Raw genomic sequence first — 23,242 nt, 5'->3', positions numbered from 1 at the left:
GACTAGCTACTATGTTGCATAATTGTCAGATCGTTATTTTCAAACTCAAATGTACCTTGTCTGCTGATCTGGCAAGGCTGATGGACGGCTGAGTTATTAGAACTACCTTCTTTTCGCTGGCAACGCTGTGTGCTATCGATATATCGCTGTCCCTTATGGTATTTTTCGGTATTTTAGCTTGGCCTTGCAGGCTACGGTCACACTACCACTGTCTGCAAAACATTTTAAACAAAAAGTGCTTGTTAACTAAGTAATTTTCTTAATATTAGTGACTATTTGGAATTGCTTTTGGCTGACTTAGGGTTGTGCAAGTGTGTTCTTTGGGTTGTTTGCTTCTTTAGTATATTTCTGTGGCCCTTGACTTGCTTGTCTGTCGCCATCTCGCTCCCACCCTCGCAATCGGCTTCGTGCGTTTTTTTGTGCATTTTTACACAAAACTCACACAGTTGTGTGGCTAAGAATTTACACAGTTTTTTGCAAAGAAACCCAAAATAAACGCGATAATGTGCAAGTGCTACTAATTTGTTGGCAAGCGGTATTCTCTTATCATTTCATCAACCCATATAAAATGGAGGAGGATAATGTTAAGGCTCTAAAAAACAACAACAACAACAATAAAGGACGCCAGCAGCTGCAGGGGCACGCCCACAGCACCGCCCCCGCCTTCGTCGATATATTTATATTCGATTTATAGTAGTAATTGTAGTAGTCATGCCAACAACAAAAACAACAACAACTTGCAGCGAAGAAGAAGAAACGGCCATAATACGAGAAAATTGCGATACGCCAATGGCGACCCCAACAAAAACAATAACAACAACAATAACATCAACATCAAATGCAGCAGCCACAACAAAAACAACAATAACGCACAGAGAAGAAGAAGCAGTGGCAGCTAGCAAAACAAAAACAACAATATTAGCCGCTGCAACTGGATGCCACAAGCCGTTATTCTTCAGCCGCCGATTCCAGGATAAACGGAACTTTAGCTCTTTGCCCCTTTTCGTTTACGCGACCTCGCCTTCGACACACGCCCACTCGGCGGACGGGGTGGGCGTGGCCAAAGGGGCAGCCGCATTCAGTCAAAAGGTGAGTAGAGGAGGGTTTAGCCTTTAGTTATACGATTTCGTCTTAATTTGTTACATATGTACATCTAAAAGTGTAAGAAATAGTCATATTCCAAGTTCAATAACAATAACTTAAAATACTTTTAATTATCATAGTGTGGATCAATTATTTCTATAAAAGGTTTTGGTCAACATTGGACTTAGAAAGCTATAAGATTTTATGTTTGTTCCAATTATCAGATATATTTTGTAGAGTCGGGTTTTCTGGTCAAAATTATTATACCACCTACAAGTTTTATCTATATTACCTTCTCCTCTTTGTATCTCTTTTTTTATCGAGCAAATCGCACCCGCTCTTTCCGTTCTGAACTTGCGTAATGGATCACTTCCGCTGCACTTGCGGTTGAGTCGTGCCATATCTGAATTTATAATTCTCGCCCAATGCATATTTAAACAGTAAACACTGGGCTAGGGGAACCACCATTTCTGCGTTAACCTAATATAATAAGATTCACCGTTTTTTCGAAAACGAATTGAATTTTAAAGATTAAAAATATTTTTAACTTGCCATAAATAAGAAAAAACGGAAACAACTTGGAAAAAAATTTGTAATGCTAAAAAAAATCTGCGCAGAAGATTTTCTTTTAGCTAAGAGTTAACAGATACAAATTGGTTTAAAGAATCTTACTTAATCTTAATTTTGTCATTTGTAACCTATTACTACTGTATTTAATTTTTAAAGTTCTGCTTGGCTACCGCCTTTATCGCATCCTGCCTCTTTGTTCCCCTCGGAAATTGGTGCATGCAGAATCTAATCTCCATTAAAAACGCGTTGTTAATGTTAATCAAAAGCCACTTTTATAAAATGTTTACTCTGCGTTTTTTTGGGCTGTTTCTGTATTTATATCAGTATTTTTTTCGAGTTTCTGCAGTGCGGTGATCGCTCAAACGTGTCAGACATTAATGAGCCAACCGCCAAAGCCGAGCGTAACTGTGCTTTGTCTCATTTTCGTTGGCAAGAGGGGGCGGGTTGGGCGGTATGGGCAGGTGGTTACAGGTGCAGCCATTGACTGGCGAAGCGCTCTCCTTTTGTTGTTATCTCTTTCTGCCCCATACTTCTCTCTCTGTCGCGCACTGCAACGCTTCACTTGTGCCTGTGGTTGTTATTTTTGTTGCAGTTCAGTGAGTTGCTACTTGTGCGCCGCTGCTCATAAGCTTCATTAACGGACGGCAAAGGAGACAACAAAAGCCAGCAAAGCTTCCGAAAAATGTTTGCCACAATTTTTCTCCTCGCCTCGGGTTTTACCGAAGCTATTCAAATTTGTACTGCCTGAAAAACTCGGTAGATACCTCCGGATACATCCTGTTTTGTTTACTTCCGTACTATAAAAAAAAAAATATAATTAAATAATTTCTATATTTTTCTGGCCTAACTTTTTATATGTTTTTCTATTGTCAAGTATTGTATGTCAGGTACACCAAGTCAAAAAGCTATAGCATGAACAATAATAGTAAAAAATTACTACAAATATTTTTAATTTTAGTCACATGGTCGATAGATAAAATGACAAGTCCATAAAAACTGTTCACATCATTTAATTACCATATAGTTGTAATATCTTGTAAACCTTTTTTTAATACCTACATACCTCTTTTATTATTAAATTAAATGGAAAATCAATCTGCATTTTACATTTTTTCTTTACAAATTTCTCATGCTTTCTTTAAAAAAATTGACGATCAGATCGTTTGACACTTTCTACTGGTTTATGGCGCTTTCTAGCGTGGGTTTTCCGAAAAATGTCCAGTGGGTGTGGCACTATCGTAGGTGACATGCCCAATTCGAAATGATAGGAATGTTCGTGGGAGATATTTTTAAATTACAGTGGATCGTGCTACTTTTAATAGCTTGTTCTAATTTGAATTTTAAAATTTAACAAAAAAAATTAGTTTTTGAGGAACCCTTTAAGTAATATTTAAAATATTTGTGTGACTGGATCAAAATAAATTACAATTTGTACAATATTTTTGCCGCATATTTCAATAATTAATATTGGGTTTATTCAAGGTGCCCAAAACCTGTAAATAACTATTTAAATAGCCATTTGTTTTTCAGACACACTGTGACCACTGTCGGTCATGAACTGGAAGTTTTCAGCCTCTGTTGTTATAATACAATTACGCTGCATTGCTGTTAGATCAGCCCCTTTTTTGCGCCCTCCTTGTCGGGTATTGTTTACATTTTCAAATTTAAATCAATTTTGTTTCTGATTGCGGTTTAAGTGGCAGGCTCCAGTCCCCAGTTTTCAGTTTTCAGCCCCATCTCTTCTTTTCTTTATGTTTATTGCTGCCATATGTGCTCGGTATCTGGATCTGTATCAGTCTGTGTGGCATTCTCGTGTTGTCAAACAATGCGCATATGGATACTGTATCTGTATCTGGATAAATGTATCTTTTATTACCCATATATTGTAAGACAGTTGTTTTGGGTGCAGCGCAAACAATTGTCGAAACGATCCTTCATCTCCCCTCGCCCTCTATGCCCATTTCGCTAGAAATATATTTTTGATTGGACTTGCCCCTGGAGACCCTCTCGAATCCCAGATTACATTTCACTTACAATCAATATTGTGCCCTTCTTCAATTGCCTCACATATTTTATTTATTAACGGGAACAACGTATTTGAAGCGATTGATTGGCGTTTATTGAAAATGCATTGATTTGGCATGGCATTTGCTGATTTTATTGACATATTATTCATATAAGTATAGTTTCCATTTAAAAACCATCAGAATGAATAATTACGGGTAATTTGGCTATCTAAAAAATGCAAAGAACGATAAGATAAAACAATACAAATATTAGCTTGAAAAAATGATTTCCCTCGCCGGTTAAAATACTTTTTATGACAAATGGTTTTTATTCATTATTACGGCTTATACTAGGATTTTAAACGAAAATCAGTTGTTATTTAAAATGCAAACGTTTTTAGAAATTATAGAATGAAATTTGCCGTGACTTGCAGATTATTCGTGATAAGATTAGGCCTCTAAAATCTTCCATAGAACAGTAAACATCCAACAAATACAAGTTGTGAAGTACGAGCCCTCTAAACTAATTCACGCCTGTATGTCTTGGTATATGTTATGCTAGTTAAGTAGTAATACGTCAGTATAGGGTACTTCAGTAGATGCCAATAACAAAACCACCACAACTCCTATTTAATCGGAACCGTTTGCCCTACAAAAAAAAAGACCAAGGGCGTTTGCTATATATCAATTTCACAATAAACCATTCATTTTGTGAAGTGGTTCTCACTATCTCGCTTGGATCCGGAGGATTGTTTCACATCCCCCAAGGGCAAATAAAAAATTTATTGGTTTTATGAATATATTGCTATTTATTTTTCTGTCATTCCAAAATCATTTAAGACACTGCGTTATATTTCTCTATATATTTAATTAAAAACTAAATTTTGTCTATATTTTGTAGAATTGTTGATTAATTTTTACCCAAAAATCATCGTGGCTTCAAGTGATAAATTTTTTTTAGTGCAGAATTTTTCAGGTTGGAAACTTTAAATTGCCTGATACTTTTTATTTAATTTGAAAAGGAAAGCGGCGCTTAAGAGAACCCAATAAAACTTTTTTGCACATGTTTAGAAATTAATAATTTACCCAAAAAAAAAACAAAATTGTTATCACTTTACAACTACACTATTAGGGCTCATTTATTTAAACTACAATACCTTTTACAAGTAGTCTGTAATTTAGATCTTCAAGTTGACGCCGGGGTAACCTTTGGCATTGAGCCCAGTGACCTGGTAGGTGGTTCCAGCTGGTTTTGGCTGGTCGAACTTGTTGGCGGTCGTCACATACAGAATATCCAAGTTGGGACCTCCAAAGGCCACCGAGGTGATTTGAGTGGTGGGAATTTTGATCTCCAATAGGATTTTGCCAGTGCTGCATTACAAAATAGTTTATTAAATGTTCAGTTTTGAATAAGAGACTCTAAACCCACCTTGGATTAACCTTGAAGACGGTGCCTCCGTTAAAGGTTGCCACGTAGATATTTCCCTCTGTATCCACGGTCATGCCATCGGGGAACAATGGACCCTCGGGACGGATTTTTCGCAGATCGAAGATGACCTTTGGATTGCTAATGTCTCCGGTAGTTTGATTGTAGTCATAGGCCAGCACCTCGTGGTTGTTTGTGTCGATGAAGTAGAACTTCTTGGCCTTGACATCCCAGGCCAGGCCATTGGAGATGCCCACCTTCTCCCTTACGACCTTTGGCTGACCGCCGGCCTGCCAGCAATAAAGTTCACCCTTCCATTGGGTGAAGATGTCGCCTTTGTCGGCCATGGTGCCGCCGTAAAAACGTCCATTCGGGTCGGTTTTGGCATCATTAATTCGGTTGTCCTCGTGATCCGGCTGGACCTCGAATAGGGTGCGCACCACCTTGGCCACCGCCGAGACTCCGTCCCATTGGACGATGACTGTGCGCCGGGTGCAACCCACAGCAAACTCCTGCGGCCTGTTCTCAATCGGCAGGATAAAGGAGGCAAAGACCTCGCCTTCGATTTTCGCCTTGTACACCTTGTTCTGCTTAAAATCGAAGCGATTAATGCCGGCTGATTCGAGGTCCACGTAGTACAGACTCTGGCGGTCCACATCCCAGTGGGGTCCCTCGCCCAGAGCGGCATAAGAATCGGGAAGAGCTTCAACCTTGTGTGACATCTAAAATTAAAAATATATTTACTGTTTTTAATTTTCTATTGTCTTGTTCATTTACAAAAGCTGATAATTACAAAAACTTTGTTCGAAACGGGTTATATTGTAATTAAGTTTCTATACACAGTTTATAATAGACAAAAATCGCTTATGAATTTAAATGGACATCAATGTGACACTCTCTCTTTTTTCTTACCTTTGAGATTAATTGTTTATTGAGTGCTGGAATACTGTTCAGTCAGCTAACATTAGCAAACTGAATTGAGTCGGGTTAGTTGAAATGCTTTTATAGGGCCTCTCACACATATACATGGAAAATTGATAAGCAATAAGTTAGCTTGCTATACAATACAACTGTTATCAACTTATGGCATCACACACAAAAACACGGGCTAAATTAATTATTGAGGCAAAAGCCTTAATCTATGATTGTGCAAATTTTCAGCCACACTCAAATTAACTAGAGTTAATAAAGTTTATTTGAGATGAATACTGTATATATTATATATATATATATATATATATATTTTATATTTTTGTTAACAAAAATCAATTCCATCTTCTTATTTGGTCTAAGCTTGGCTGTTTAGTTTTCACTGTGATTAATTTTATATTTCCAAGTTGTCTTATCGTTTTCAAAAATTTTTTGCATGGGAAACTATCCCAGCGCGATCTCTTCACACATATTATAGGCCTCATGAATTTATAAAACTTACTATGCATATCTTTTATTACTGTTCATAAAAACATGTATGTGTGGAAAATATAATTAAGGATTGTTTTGCTTTATGTTTTGATTTGGTAGCCATGGCAAGGCACTTAAAAAGAGTATGGAAATGAAAGGCCGTAAAACCAGAGGCTTACCAGAACGATTTGTCTTATCAATTTCCATAAATAACCAACTCAAACTCAAGTTTTTTTTCTTTTGAGAGTACGAGCGAGTCATTGATTAAACCTTTTGCGGTGGTACCATGGCAACTTGGTGTTTGTGTGTTGTGCCCTTCAAGTGTCCCACTCGCCGCCAATGGAGTGGAGTGTCTTCTACGTTCTCTGTAGTTTGATACTATATTAGTTGGCGACCGTTTTTCTGTCTTGACTCCTTGGCGAGCAATTAAGCAGCCAGAGGGAAACCGGGAGGTAAAGATAGATAAGAAAGGCCGTCCACTTCGACAGTGGGTCACTCGAGCGTTGTCTCCCCGCTTTGGTCTTTTACTGTACATGTCCAAGGCGGTTTTTCCTCTCCTTCATATGGCTCTGCAACATCAACACCAATGGCAACAACCATAATAAAAACTAATGAGTTGCTCGGTTGGAATACCCGGTGGTCGTAGTTACTGGGAGTATACCGCATTCGAGCATAGATATGTAACAGAATCTAAGATTTTAAAATAAAAGCTTCGCACAAGTATATCTCAATCTTAAAAACTAAAATAAACAAAAATAAAGAAATTATAATACTTATAATTAATGCAGTGCTATATAATTTTTCAGTATTTGATCTTGAAAACAAAAATGCTCTTTAAAACTGGGGGAAGGAGAAAGCTACTCAAAACTTATCATTTTTAAAAACTCCAAAATAAGGCATTCATTCATTAAACAATTTGTTGTGAAACCTAAATCAAAGAAAATAAAATAAATTTCATAGTACCGGGTAATATATAGTCGCTGTAATCAATATCCGTTCTTACATGTTGTTGCTGACCGACTGATGTTGCTGCTGTCTGCTATGTGTCTTTGGCCCAGTGCATTACCCTTTGCCACACTTTACACGCTTGCATTCTTTTGATTTCTTTATTTCTTTTGTGCTCCTCGTGGATTTCTGTCTTAATTATCTGTAATTGATTACATCTAAGCGGGCGCCCTAAGTGGCGGTTGTTTACCTAGAAGTTAAACGCACCGAACAAACAGAGTGCGTAAACAAATAAAAACAAGCGTGTGTCTAAAAGAAAAATAACTATTGCGATGATAGGATCCTCAAAAATAAAAAGCCGAAGATGATGCAGCAGATGCAGGCTGTGCATTGATACACGAAAATGCTCTTAAGAGCTCGAACGCACTCTGTTTCCCTGAGTTTTGCTCACTCTCCATTTCTGGCTGCTCTTTATTCAGCTGACTGAATACAAATTATTACTCAAAATTTTAATTAACAGGAAAAGGTATTGTTTTTTAAAAAAAATAGTTTACGAAAGTCTTTTAATTTAACTAAAATATAGTGGAAGTTTATATGTTTTTGAAAATTTGTAAACAAAACATTACTGGAAACCAAACTAACACCAAGTTTCTTTTGCGTTTTTCACTCAGCGCTCACATGACTCATGGCAATAAAGCGCTAGCAGCTGCCAGGGCTAGCAGTTAGCCGCTAGTGAGTTTCACTCGATTCTCGCTCTTGCTCAGCCGTTCTCTCCACCTTATTTTCTCTCTCTGTAAATATATCTTATTCAGCAAAACTCAGCAGCTGTTTGACTCTCGCTCTGGCTGTATTTTCATTTAGTTGTCAAACAATTGCAGAGCCGCGTACAACGCGATAACGCTTTGTTGGATTATTTTTTTCGTATCTAGTACTGAAGTTGTATCAACTGCGAGATACACGCATAGTCTTTTGCCTAGCACACGTGTTTTAATATTTTGTAAGCAAATATATACACAACTAAAGCGAGTGTTCAAGGGCCCCAAACAAAGAACAGATTCTGCGTCATCTGATCTCGGGAAGCTGAATCACTTCACAACCTTTATTCTCAACGCGAGTGTCGGTGAATTGTATCTGTGTGCTGCGAAGATGCGCTTCGATCGCGTTCTACATATTTGATGCCGAATAACTTAAATCGCTCACACACAAAACAAAAAAAAAATCTGAGATCGGATCTGTTTTTGCATACTTAATAAATCAATAAAAATATCAAGTTTTTATGCCAGGTATTACGAAACCCCGGCACTAAAAGTGAAATTTTAAACGCAACCACCCGAAAGTAGCTCCCCCATAGCAAAATCGAAAAATATTTATCTCCGTGTGTTGGCAAAAAAAAAAAGAAAAGAAAAGAAAAGTGACTTGTGACCATATCAGAGAAATCAAATGATTTCACAGTCGAAATATCAGTAAATTAAACCTAAATAAACCCACTTAGACGGCGCAGCGCTTTCATTTGGATTAATCAATTTTCATTTTCGGACAACCAACCAACAGGCATGCGTGTACAGCGTTTCCCTCATTCTACCGAGACCCGTTTTAAATGAGATTTAACTAGATAAATGGTGCGTATCTTCAAGCCTATCCAGTTTGTATAAACCAAATACGCTTTAATAAATAGAATTCCTTAAACACCAGTTTTCTCAAATTCCTAGCGGAAGTCGAAATCACTTTAAATCCGATTTTATAACCGATCATTACTATGATACGATAAGAGCTTAAGTTTGGCGCAATTTCTAAAAGGCTTTTTTTTTCAAAATGTGTTGTAAATTTAAGAGAACAATAAATGTGTTTTTTGTTTTTGACTTATCGTTTTTCATAATTATTGAAAAAACGTATAGTAAATATGTATATAAAATGCCATAGAAATATTAGAAAGGGTAAACAATCAATATGAAATATTGTGAGTATCGTTTACGGAAAATCGCTTGTTTTTCCTTTGATAATAATATTAATTTATGAATAACACATTTAGCTCATTCAGTCTGACTATATCATAGTATGACTAAGCAATTATTTCCTTTTGGCTGCAATCGATTATAGCAAATAATAGTTGCTGTGAAGGTTTATATTCTAGGTTCATCCACCTCTGATACGCCCGCATTCTGGTAATAACCTTGCCCAACAAGAATAATTTACTATCCCATACTACCCCATTTTTTTGCACTGCACTGTTTTTACCCATCTCATTTTAATCCACCCCATTTGTAACCTTCTGCGTTTACTTAGCTAATTACACAGACAAGCTACGAAATGACCAATACAGCGATTCTGCCTCTCTTTCGCTCCTCACTATATTTATCTTGTTAATTAAGAAGATAGCTAACTACTGGTTAATTTTTAATTGTTACGAGACGGTAATTCGTATGCAAGCCAACTGCTGGGACTTTGTTTAGAGATCTTAAGAGGTTGTTATTATTTTTTTTTCCAGAGTTCTACTCGACTCACTTGTGTCATTCATTTCGGATTGATTATGCACGGTCTTGACTCGGTTGAAAGCACACCCCTCTGGTAGTCACATACATATTATTCAACTACAGGCATTTCCATGCGGGTTTTTTGGTTTAACTTCCCCCGTTAAGTCAGTTTGCTATATAGCAATTACAATTGTATTCCACTCGCTTCATATCTGTGAAACTTGTATGGGTACTTTGTGGGTGTGTGTTTGTGTTTCTGCCTTCTTTGTTTGACTTTTGCACTGCTCTGTTGGAATTTTTAATTGTTTTGGCTGCGTTTTGTTCGCTCTTTTATATTATTGTTTGATTCAGCGTTTTTCCCCCTAATTGTTTGTTCGGTGAAATTTGTCGCCAAAGCTTTGTCCATTTAAATTTTCCAGCTAAATTAAAAAACAAAAATACTGAACATAGCTAATTAAGTTCTCAACCCAATTGGTTGCCTTTCTTTTTCCTCCTTAATTTTTAGTTTTTACTTTTGTTTTCTTTTCATAGCTAATTGCTTTATCTGGAAATAAAAAACAGAGCAGAAATAAAATAGAGAGCAAAACTAATTGAAAACGTTTTCTTATTGCGAAAGGTTTTTTGGAGAAACGGTTGGAGGAATACAGTGGAGATTTGTTAACATACTCGATTGTAAACTAAAATTAAATTGTAATTTATAATTTGAAAGCCTTATGATTTTTTAAACTGAATTACTTGTATTTAAAACTGAGCTTGAAGTCTCTTCATTTTATGTATTTTGATTAATGCATTGAGAAATCATTTTAACAACTATAGTCCGCTTCTTGCAGTTTTTCACGTTCTTTAAAAGGCAGTCCTTGATTTTAACTTCTCATGACTGTTTAGATTGTTCTTCCTGTTTTTCCTCTGCTTCCGGATTAGCTTGTCTTTCTTTTATCAACTGTAAGCATTTTTTCTTAGGACAATCATTCCTGGGCAGACCCGTTTGCTCCACATAGCAATGGTTTTGGTGGGTGCCGTGAGAGATGCGGACCAGCCGCATACATGCAAGCATGAGCTCCAGAAGGACCTCAGGACAATTGGATGATGGTCCAATGGTGCATATAATGCCGCTGAGAGGCAACCTCAGAGCGGATGCCTGGAACTGCAGCCGAGATTGGCGGTCCAGTTGGGAAGCGAAGGTCCCGCAGTCCAGCCGGAACTTCGGCGGTTCCTAGCGGAGGTTAGTTTGACCAGTGATTGATTAAAGAAATCAATTTCGAATTACCACCTTCTTTTTACCATCGCCGGCATAACAGCGGAGTCTTAGGATCGAAAGGAAACTAGGGCATGCCGACACCACGCTGAGGGTCGCCCTCCGGCAAAGGTTCCCGGCGTAAGACAGAGTTTTGAACAATTTTAAGGATTAAAAATAAAATATTGAAAACTGTATCTGTCAAGTCCTAACAGTGTAGACCAAAAGAGAGAAATCAGCATTATTTCAAGTTTGAACAAATTTAAAAAAAAAGTTTATAGTTCCAGCATACACCTAACACACCTTATTTTTTCATTTGCAATACGCCTTATCACAACATCCGGAACCAATAAAAATTTCATATACATATATACCTAGTTGTGTGTTGCGTTGTGCCTAGTACTCATATCAGTCTCTTTTCACAACGAATTTTCCATTCTGTTTTGACAGTGGCTCAGTAGTCTGATTCATTCATTTGCGCAATTTGTCCAACTCATCGCAGTTATTGTTTGGTTTGCTTAGAACGCAATAATAGCTGTTTGAATAATAGAGTGCAGTAAAGACATAGTAGGCAAGTTTCAACCTTGAGGTCCTGAAAAAGTTAAATAAAAAGCCCGTTATTTGCACTTTGTTCGGTTGTTTACCGTCCGAGTCGTAGTCTTTGTATTCCTGACTTGTGATATTTCGCACATTCAACAATTCACATACATAAGTTCGCCCCCCCCTCCCCTTACCGACGTGTCTGGGAAATGGCACAGTGCCGATAATATATGCTTATATATACTTCAATTTATTTTTTGATTTATTTGCAAATTAAGTCGTATAATAATATTATAATAACTCGCTTGCAATTGTCATGAGATTTTTCGTAAAAAATAAATGTATTCGACTGCTGCGTACCGATTTATGATGTTTGTCTTAACTTTTCTGTTTAATGTGTTTATTTTTTGGATATTTAAATATTCATGTATATGTATATTTTTGTTCAACTATTTGTATTTTAATTAAGTGGAAAGTATTGTTGAAAAACGTTCAATCAATAAAAGTTTTTATCTAAATCCTTTGCCTTACAATCCTTTTCATTTTGTTGTATTTTTGTTGAAGAATTATTTGTCATACAAATAATTTATACACTGATTTGTTGAATAATGGATGTGTACTTTATAGTTTAACTTTTGGTTGATTGTTCATTTTCAGTTTTCATTTTCGGCTTGCTTTTGTGCTCGTGTGTTTTTTGTCATTGCCTTGCCATTGTTCGCTTGACTTTTCTCACTCTCGTGCCCTGTTCTACTTTCTATGGCGCTGAACCGATCCATGGGTGGATTGAAAAGTTTCACGGATATCGCTCGGGCACACGTAGACGCCGGGAGTCGGACTGTATAAATCATCATAATTTCGTAACAATTGAATTTAGAGCGTAATTGCCATAAATAAGACGAAATTGCAATGACTGAGAAAAAATAATAATCAAGAGTCGGCTCGAGTGGATTGGAGTAGAGTAGAGTGGAATGGAGCCAAACTAAATGGAGTCGAGGTGCAGAGCACGAGCCACTGGCCCGATGGGAGCATTGAGCCAAGTCGGGGCATAAATTGCGCTAATAAAGCGCACAATTAAAGTCTCCATCGCCTGCGTTCCGGCGCTGTCGTTGAGCAAATTGGCAACACTTTCCAATCGAAACGAGTTGCAGATTCGCTGGAACCAAACTTCTTTTTGCCGCTCTGATGCTGATTTGGCAATTTTCAAAAATAAAACACAAAACGAATTTGGGTTAGATGAGCGATTTACCCAGAAAGCTGTATCTCATCGGTGCAGCGAATTTTTGTCAAATATGTTTGCCCGGTTGCTTGCAGCGAGGAATGCGGAAATATTGTTTCTTTTATTTTATTTTCTTCTCTGTTCAGCTGCTTTTGCCTATCTCTGTTTACGTGCACTTTCCGCGGCTTTTCCTCCCGCTTTACGCCGCATCTGCATCTGTTTGTTTTGAGATATTTTTGCGCTGCCGTTTTAATTTTTTTTCTTCTTCCCCTTTATTTTCAACAAGCTGATGATGATTTCGTGTTATAGAGTATGTATGTGGTGTTGCCATGTGGTGGCCAGGCAGATGCATTTTCCACACATTTTCTTTCGTGCATGACATTAAAGTTTTAAATTTAACAACCAGCCAAATGCCGGTCTGTTCGTTCTTCGTTTTGTAGATAGTTCCCTCGCTTTGTTTTTACTCTTTGCCGATTTGACGACACTTAACTCTTGCAAGCACTTGTGAACTTTGCAAAGTGCGTCAAAAGTCGCGCCCCACTTTCCAAACTCTTAAGTTTAAAAGTCAATATGTTATTTTGCTTGCAAATAATTCATTGAATAAAGTTTCAAATTCTGGTTAATCGATAGCAAAATCAATAAAACTTTTTGATATTTATAAGTTAAAACGAATTTGTGCGATTTGGTATATTAAAATTTATATTTCAAAAAATTTTAAAATACGTACATATATTTAAATTACAAACTTGTTATATCATAATTTGATTGATGGTTTTTATAGATCTACATATTTAATTTATTTTTATAATTAAGTATTTTCGGATTAATAACTACATTATTTTAGGATTTTGACAGTTTTAAATTAACGACTCGATTTCACCAAAGCAACGTAAATTAAAATAAAGCTCCCTTGTCAACAGACATTGCGCATACGCCGCATTGCACAGCAGAGCAAGACGAACTGCATTTTATTTGGCGCTTGCTCGCAGAGCTTTCGTGCCCAGTGAATGGCAGTCGCTGTCTGAATTCTCAATCCCGTTTCGTTTATTTTGGGAACTCTTTTCTTCAGACAAGCAATCGTGCAAATGTCAAAAGTGTGACAAACATTTTGTGGAAATTCGGTTCATTATTCGACCAAAGTGACCCCGTTCGGAAAACTGATTACAGCGATGATTACCAACCCCAGACAGTCTGCCCTCAGCACGCTTCTAATTTCTAAGAGCCGGGCTTTCTTGAAGCTTGGACTTGCCAGTGTCTTCATCTCCGTTGCCGGCCGGGCACGATTTACTGCCACATTTAGATTTAAACTTGAAAATTTGTTGCTGCAACTGGCATTGCTATTTTACCATTTTTACCAGCACGTTCTACAAGTTTTTGCGGCTACCTGCCGCGCTACGTGGGAAGTTGGAATGGGAATAAAAATGGTTTGCTGCAAATGTTTGGCCAAACTGGACGCATTGTTTGGCCGTCATCGCTATTGGCCAAAAGGAAACGTTTTCCTTGGCTGCCTTGAAGCGCAACCAAGTTGTTGACTCGACGGCCGGGTTTGTTGACTTGTCTCTCGATTTATCTGCGTGTTAATTTGTGCAATTAACATGGTAAATTAAGGAAGCACCAATTCGCCGTAGATATTTTCAACATAAATACACACCTAAGGCTGCTCGGGTTGCTTGTTAACCTGCCAACTACAACATGATCAACATCTCATTGTCTGCTTTTTTCTCCTTTTCTGTGTTTTTGGTTAACTCTTTGCGTTAAAGCAAGCCAAACAGTTAACGTTAAAAATGTGGTCTAAAACTGAGGGAATAAGGAAATATAAGTAAATGTTTTTGACAATTAAAAAATTAATTTGTTTTCAATTAATCCCTAAAAAGGAAATCAATTAATCATTCGTTTTGATGTGGCAAAAACCTGAAATTATGTTATTAATTAAAAATAACCAAGTTTGTTTGGATTCAGTAGGAGATTTATAAAGTATATTGTTGTAGGAAGTGACTTGACTGATTATAACGACTAATCTTAATGTTTTAAAATATAAGGATTTAATTAGGTATACATTTTTGCTTACATATTTTATGTTGCGCCGCTTTGGAATAAACTACTATAAAATTCATTTTAATATTTATCGATTTAATATGGCAGAAACTACCTCATAAAAATTCGATTAGTCACTTATGTTGTACACATACATAAATACCAAATAGTATCATTGGTAGTTGGCTTTCCTCTTGCATTGCCGACTTCCACACAAGTTTTTAATGCTTTTTAAACAGAGTATAAAAAGCACCTTGCGCCCAGTTAGTCATTCGGCACACACAAACTTGTATATATAAATATAGCCACAAGCCCCGATATGGCCGGTATACAGTTAACCAATTGTTAACCCAAATGTGCTGCCAACTGATACGAAAAGAGAAGGGGCGCGGCACGAGCCGAGGGGATCCATCGAGGTGCGCCTGCGCACAGTACATTGCCAACTGATTTGCTGCGCATTGATTGAAGGGTAAATTACACCTTGCCACATGCGATTCAATGCGATTCGATGCGAATCAAACCGATGACGGACACATGAACGGCAGACTAAGCTTACTTGTCCAGGCCTTTGTAAATGCTTTTTTTCGGTACATAGAGATAAAATAACCTATCACTTAATTTTGGGAAAATGAAACGAATTAAGGATTAACGGACTGAAATTTCGCAAGCGCTAAGAGTTAGTTAATTGTGAAAATATCAATTGGATATTTTTTATAATTTCTTATTTATTTATAGCACAATTTGACAATTTTTAGTTATGAAAACGCCTAAAATATAAAGTCGTTTACAAAGTTTTTAAAAATATTACAAGCAATGTGTTTTATTGTTTAATAAAAACAAAAGCCAGCGTTGTCTTTTTCTTAATTTAGCTTGGGATTATTTTAATACTTAATTAAAATGAAAGCTATTTTTTTCTCGGTGTAGTCGCTTTCCTCTTTACTTGGCAAATATGTATCCAAAAGATACTGTTAGCTACTGCCGCTACGGCTACCGGGCGACTGTTATTTGTATTTGTAGAATTTTGTGTGCAAATACAAATTTTTCGCTCGCAACTATTTGTAAATTGCGTCACCTTCGCCGAAACTTGGTTTTTGGTTATGGTTCGCTAGTGTGTCCATGTTTGGATGTTTAGAGCGCCCTCTCTATTTCTCCGACTATCCGACAATCGGTGGACGTATCTGTGTATCTCAGGGTGCGAGTATCTGTGTCAATCGCTTACACTTGTGTCTGTGCTGCGGCCATAACTGCATACATATTTAATAGCATTTCAATGTTGTTTCAATCCAAGTGCGCTGTCACGTAATTAAAGTCACATAAACATTTGAATAGGTTTGCTTGAATGGTTTTACTTTTGAATATTTTGATTTTTTTTTGGCACATTTTTGAACATACGCGTAGGTATTTCGGCTAGACTGAAATAGATACTGTCAGCCACTAAAATAGAGCGTCATATAGAGTTTTCTGCGTCACTGCTATGAATATGAAATTGTCATTGGTTCCGTGTCAATTGGTATGAATAATTGTATGCGATTATTTATTACTTTAATCAAATTGGGTTAGTTGAGTAGCCAGTAAAAACGTTCTTACAATAAAGCTAATAAGATTTAACCTTAACGAGATTGTGACCTTATGACCTAATTAATATTGCAAAATATCAAATTTTTTTAAGTAAATCTTGTAAATAAACATTTTCAATTAGGCCCCACCCAGTAAACGTAAAAACCCTTTCTCTGCCATTAGATAGCATAGCGTTTGAAAATATTCCTTATTTTATTATTCGTTTTGGTTTAATTAACTTAAAAGTGACTTGCAATGTCTATTCGATTGTCGTTAAAAAAGAAAACACTTTTATTACTCTTTTTTTAATGACTGGCCAGTGGCAGAATTTCCCTTTTCATTAATAATACCTCACCGCCGTTTTGTGGCGTGTTGCCAGCGGGGTCTTTTGGGCCAATGCCACCGAATGGCAAAAAGTTTATGACACTGAGACCTGGGTATATCTCATCATCAGACATAAGCCAACGCAAATTGACAGCCGTTACGGATATGATGATGACCTTATTTCCAGGGCAAAAACAATTCTTAATTAAGTCTGACTTTTTTGGTTCTGATAGTTAGCAAAACTTCATTTTCGCTCCTCACTGATTGAGAATGATGTGTTTTTAATAATACCGTTTTTTTTTACATATTTAAGGAGCTGCTACTTTTCATAGCAAACGATTTTTTACTGCCGGCCAATTTTGGCTTGTGATTTTGTAGTTTTAAATAATTGTCGCAATCAAATGTAATTACAAATGCATTGAAGTTGTCCGTTTGTGTTTTCTTTTTGCATGGCAATTACAAAATAAGACAAAAAGCAAAAGCAAGCCAAGCGCTCAATAATTGTTGCAGCTTGCAACAGGCAGCAGCAGCAGCAACACTAGCAACAACTGCCGACTGTTGTCGATGCGGTAACATGGCTCAATTTTGGCTGCTGAACATTATTATTATTTCGCATTTGCGAACAATATTCGCTTATTGTTCGAAAAGATCGGCCGACACAACAACAACTGCATTGTGGCAGCAGCAGCAACAACAACACCAATAGCAATAGCAACAGCGGCGGAAAGTAACAATTGATCATATTTTGGTCAGACAACAGAAATGGAAAAAAAGTTGATATACGATTACTAAAAATCTTCAAAAGTCCAATACTCTTACTAAGAATCTATTTTTTTTTAATCTTACTAAATAAATTATAAAGATTTCCATTGTTAATCATTAATTTAAATTTTATAAAAGCTGTAATCTGTTTCAAAACATCAACGTCTTGATTATTAATTTAGTTCTGCGTGTTTTAATATATGTGTATGTTGAAGCTAAAAAATAAAAAATTTTATTGAAAAAAAAAATAATTGAAAATATAATAAGTATCATTTGGTATTAAGGACAAGCATTGCATTGTTTTGTGATTTTGAACAACAATTTTAGAAAAATACAAGTTTAAAGGCTTTACATTGCCTAATGATCAATTTAATATAAACAGATATTGAATAACTTAACAAAATTTAATTTGACATAACCAAATGCAAGTTCAAAGGTTTTCAAATTGCTTTTAAATTGCCCAATGTATGATCTTCGCGATGGCTGCGAACAACCTTTTTGGAAAGGGCATGACAAACAGACAAGCAAAGAAAAAACAAAACAAAAAGAGACACCGAAAATAAGGCAGTTGGGCCGGCAATCGGGCCAAGATGCATCTCGGCTAACTGTAATGTCGTCAGCGATCTTGGCTTGACGACGCCATTATGAAATTGCACTGGTACGGGTACCAGCCGCCATTCAACAGATCCGAGGTTTGTTTTCTTTGTCGGACACTTTTCACCTGCTCTCCCACTCTGTCTATTGTGTGCCAGGCCATGCAAATAATGCCCCAGCCACCACCGCACGCCCCAAAAAAACAAAAAAATAGAAACAAACGCGACTCCGCCATCCGCTGATGGTTGCGCCTGTCCGCGAGGCAATCGTCGTCCAGCTGGTGCCACCAGTGTTGAGTGTTTGCACTTTCGGGTAGCTCACTGAGTCAGTCAGTCACTCAGGTTGGGAGCACTGTGAAAAAAAAGAAGAAACATTAAATTCTTTACAACTAATATCTGACATATTGTATTTTCCTAAACATTTAAACAAATTAAATTACATCAAATAGTGACACATGACATTGAGTGACATTATCACAAAGTTCTGTAATTTCCAAACTTGTCCTTATTATTCTTAACAATACTATGTGATAAGTATTGTATAGAATATAAAACTCTTACCAGTTATTAGTTTATGTAAATTATTTAAATAACTAGATTATAAATGGACAATTTTCTCTCTGTGCAGGCTGGCAATCGCAGGGCCCGTCTCTTAAATTGGTAACCATTAACCATCGAGCATTCTCTGGGGCTTTTCAATTTCATTTGCGCAATTATTGTGAAATTAAGATGTTTGCTCAGACAACGTTCGCTTCTCCTGCTGCTGCTATGTTGCAGACACATTGGTAACTTTCTACAGGTAGATTCATTAGATTTTAGCCATCTCATGTGAACTATTCCCCAAGATAAGATATGCGAGTGAGCTAATTATGTCTCGGAAATTGTTCAGACCCAACTGACACACAAAAAAAAAGGCAGAGACTTAGAGCCAGAGAAAAATGTGTAACATATAGCAAAAACAGCATCTGTAGATCTCAAAGAACAAAACTTTCACCCGAAAAAATTGGATACAACTACAACAATGACAGCGAGCAACGGGCCAGCTGCTGCAACAGTTTTATGGCTTAAAATTCACACTCTTAATTGCCAACCAAGTGTGTATCTCTTAGATACTCAAGCGCAACGCAACTCTACGCATGTGTGACCGACCGACCATCAAGAATGATTGTAATTATAAGACTGGCCCAGAGCAGAACAATGAAAGAGAAAATTGATAGTTAATGCAACTGCAATTGGAGCTGTGCAGGTTAATTGAGCGCATTAAGCGGTTCAAACCCGAGATTTCTCCAGACTTTTCTTTGGTTGGGGGCCCAACCTTTAGGTACATACTGTAGATCCGGCTTCTTTGCTATACCTTAATTAAATGTTATTTTATTAGTATTAAATATACAGGTATTAAAATTAAAGAAAGTGTAGCATTGAAATCACTAAAATAATATTAACATATACCCTTGAGCATTCAAACATATTACAACAGACCGTATACCATTACGATTTTTGTTTATTTCTCTTGAAGAAAAATAAAAAAAAAAAACGCGAATCATGAACCATCGGATAATATGATGGCACCAATTGGTACAATACGATGTTTTTTTTTTTTGTGGTTTAAGTTGCCGCAACACCCGTAAGTGCCGTGGAGTTATTTGGCCGCCCTCGCGAACGATACGATGTTTTTATTTAATTTATTATTATTTTAATCGCTGGCTTACTATTCAGTGTTTTCAAATTCAAGATTAATGCACTTAATGCAAAAGGCAATATTTATACATCCGCGTTATTCGATACAGCTTTCGTGGGCTTTTGAGAATCGGCTCAATCCAGACGGAATAACAACGAAATCATTGTAGGCAATAATAGTATTTATTAATATTGTTCCAGATTGGAAGTGCGTACGTGAGCTTGTTTCGAGTTTCGCGGTCGGTGGCATTTGTGTATTTGTGATAATTCGCAATTGGAGCTGCAACGAACACACACCCACTTGCGGTTGTCATCTCCACACACACAGATACTCACTCGAACCCGCAGATAATTTTCCAGGTCTTACGCTTAAGTAGGAAAAGCGTTCGTGAGTGTAAATTGTGTTAAGTTCTTTTTGGCTTTCTCGCCGCGCCGGCTTTCTATTTTTCCCGATGCCGTTGCTGCCACAGCGGCAACGTATCTCTTGTTGCGGCTGCTGCCTCAGTTCTGACTAATGACAACCGTTTGTGGGAGTAGGAAGTACCTCCCTCGCCTCTGCATCTTTGTTTTAGCATTTTAGTGTTTTTCTTTTTCGGCGGCAGGTTTTCTCTTTGCGAGATTCTGGAACTTCATAGTTGGTTCTTCCCGAGGTCTTTAAAATTACTTACTAATGATAATTAGAGGCATTATTTTCCCATTATTCTCCGGAAAGTTGTTTCCCGTAAGCAGCGTTTCTGTTGGTTTTTATTGCAATTAAAGCGTCGTTTAACTGGGCGTGGGAGCTGCCGATCCAAAAAAGATTTGGCCCCCGCCCATCCGCCCCACCCAAGTCAAGTGGTAATATAGACATGACACTTGATAAATGATTAGGATTTTTTAATTAAAACCGCAAAAATTAACTAATGGTTTTGCATTGTTTTCGATTTTTATTTTTTTTTTGCTCTCTTTGAATTGCTTTCTTTTTTCAATTAAAAATAGTGGTCATGCACATTTTATAAATGAGTTTCGGTTCAACGGAGCTTTTGATTATGCAAAAAAAAAAAAAAAAACTGCAATAGCCACATATATGTGAGCTCCACTTATTGGCTAAGATTAACATTGGATGCTGTTTGCGCTTTGTTTGCCAACAGATTCAGACTGGGATTCAGCAACATCATCATCTTCATCATCATCGGGTCTTCAGTTGCCGCTTCTTCAGCTTTTCAGCTGTTTTGTGCCTTGAGCTTCCGACTTTCTCCAAACACATACCGCCGCACGAATATATGTATATTGTATGTTTGCTTGTATACACACTTGGTTAGTTTGGCGTTATAACAAATCCAGAGTGTGTGCTCAGTTGCTCTGCCTGGCCAGCTGCCTAATGATCCGTCTATGTTATAACTTATATGCAAACCGGCTGCTAAATTGAATTGTGCACGGACTTTGGAGAGTATTCCCCTCAAAAGATCTCCATCTCCCCTGGCCTTTTGCCAAAAATATGTTTTGTTTTCCACAGCATTTGATGTTGATATATCTGCCGCCAACTTTTGGTAACAATTTGGCATTATAAATTTCTGGATATTACGACATTTTTCTGTTTTAGGGCAGGGAAAACAATACGTCTTAAATGTATCTATCGTTTTTCTATAGGGGTTCATAAATATATTAGTTTTTAATTAATGGTGTTTTATAATTATAATTATTAAAATAGCTTATACAAACTGATTGGATATTTACTCAAATTTTGATTTTAAAGTTTTTTGTTCCATCACGATTAATATGAAAGTTATTTATAGAAGCATATCAAAGAGAAACAAAACCATTATTTATCTTGGATTAACAGTAAAGCACATAAACAGCCATTAAAAAAACCAAAAACCAAAACAAATTATTATTCCGAAAAAATTTTATCATAAATATAATTCTTTTTCTTCAATCAACTGTTTACCTAACCATATTTGTTTTCTTTATTTTTTTTTGCAGGTGAGTTCACAATGCAACGTGTATTAATAACAATGTTCTGTTTTGTGTTATACTGCTCAGAATAGAATGCCTTGTGTCACAGTGGTAAGAAAGATCATTTAGAACCTCAATTTTTGTACTTCCCTACCTAAATCAGAAATAGAAACTTCGCTTTGTCGGTAATTAAAAATCAAAACTTGTTTTCAGGAAAACTTGTTTTATTACTCACTACTTTAGTAGATCAATGATAAGCTCAGCTAATCAAAATTGTGCAGATTTGCTAGCACTTGATAGAAACGAAATTGGATGTATATGAAAAGCAATAAAAACTACGTGATTTTACTTTCAACTTTATATATTGAGATTACGAAAACAAGGGGATTTAGTTTGTAGAAAAGAGATTCAAAAACAAAGACTAACAATCAAAACAACTATTAATGCAGGTATGTTTAATTTTTTAATGCGTCGCGATTCCGCAGGTTATTATACCCTTTTGAGGGCCAGGGTATTCAGAAGACTTACACATTTTATTGGGCAACCAAGCGGGGCCTGACCAAGGAGCTTGGCTGTCGTTTTATGTTTCATGCGAATCGCAGAAATGAACAAAAATGTATATGTGCAATTATAATAAATTATTTTCGCGTGGATTAACGAGTTAATGACGGTCGCTCCGGTGGAAGCCGAAAAGAGCGCGTGTTTTTAATTGTTAAATTGCTGGCAAGAAAACAAGGCAGCGCCAGACAACTGAGCTTCAGTCAAACCACATTTACGTGGATGTTTGCCAAATTTGTGTCATGCCCCAAATAGGATAAATCCGCAAAAATAATTCCGGCTGCTGGCCAAATGGCACTTCCCCACGAAACGGAAACGGATGAAACTGTATTTTTTCAAAAATTGATCAAATAAATGCTGCACACGACGACGAGGCTGATGATAGCGATGCTTGATGCCTGATGTTTGGCCAGGAAATCCAAGCAGAAACATGGCCAACGCTTGTCTATGGCTATATTTAGCCAGCCAGCCAGCCAAGTTATTGGCAAAGTCTGCCGTTTTGGGGAAAAGCCGATGTAAACAAGTCCGCTGCTGTTGCAACGACCTAAATTTACCGTAAAATTCATGAGAAAAAAGATACCTCCTTCAAGTTGGTCGATTCGTACAGCTGTGGTCAGATAACTTAAGAAGTCGTATTAAAAAAGAATTTTATTCTATTAACAAAGAAGTATTTAAATTTGAAATGTTTTTTTTTTATATATTATTTTTTCTTACTAATCAATGAATGTCTAGTAAACTTAGTCTTAAAAAAGGAGTACTTTGCGGATTTTTCTGAAACATTTCCTTTTAAATTATGTATTTTGTTAATTTTCACTATTTAAAACTTGAGTTTAAGGCGCTTAAGTCACTTTAATCTAATCCCAAACAAAATTCAATTTTTTTATACAGCAACGGACAAATTTTTATTAGC

At 36.7% G+C, this 23,242-nt stretch overlaps 2 protein-coding genes across 5 annotated transcripts in view; one reads left to right on the top strand and one right to left on the bottom strand.

Moving 5' to 3' along the window:
- The first annotated feature begins 190 nt into the window (after positions 1-190).
- The window catches only part of LOC128261708 (serine-rich adhesin for platelets), a 55,231-nt gene continuing 32,179 nt past the window's right edge, over positions 191-23,242 (top strand). For 3 of the 4 annotated variants that reach the window (XM_052995521.1, XM_052995512.1, XM_052995542.1), the window contains exon 1: positions 191-1,089. In XM_052995521.1, the coding sequence (XP_052851481.1) occupies positions 712-1,089 (378 nt within the window). In that variant the 5' untranslated portion in view covers positions 191-711. Of the gene's footprint in view, positions 1,090-8,284; positions 8,429-8,982; positions 9,051-23,242 lie in introns of those variants that run through there. The other variant, XM_052995532.1, reaches the window with a different exon arrangement.
- On the bottom strand, positions 4,781-6,093 carry LOC128261751 (regucalcin). Its single transcript, XM_052995603.1, has 3 exons — positions 5,998-6,093; positions 5,089-5,807; positions 4,781-5,030 (listed from the first exon to the last, which is right to left on the bottom strand). The coding sequence occupies exons 2-3, from the start codon at positions 5,805-5,807 to the stop codon at positions 4,838-4,840; spliced, it is 912 nt and encodes a 303-aa protein (XP_052851563.1). The 5' UTR covers positions 5,998-6,093; the 3' UTR covers positions 4,781-4,837.

Source organism: Drosophila gunungcola, chromosome 3R (assembly GCF_025200985.1).
Source record: "Drosophila gunungcola strain Sukarami chromosome 3R, Dgunungcola_SK_2, whole genome shotgun sequence".
Taxonomy (NCBI): Eukaryota; Metazoa; Arthropoda; class Insecta; order Diptera; family Drosophilidae; genus Drosophila; species Drosophila gunungcola.
This window is presented reverse-complemented; position numbering and strand designations above follow the sequence as displayed.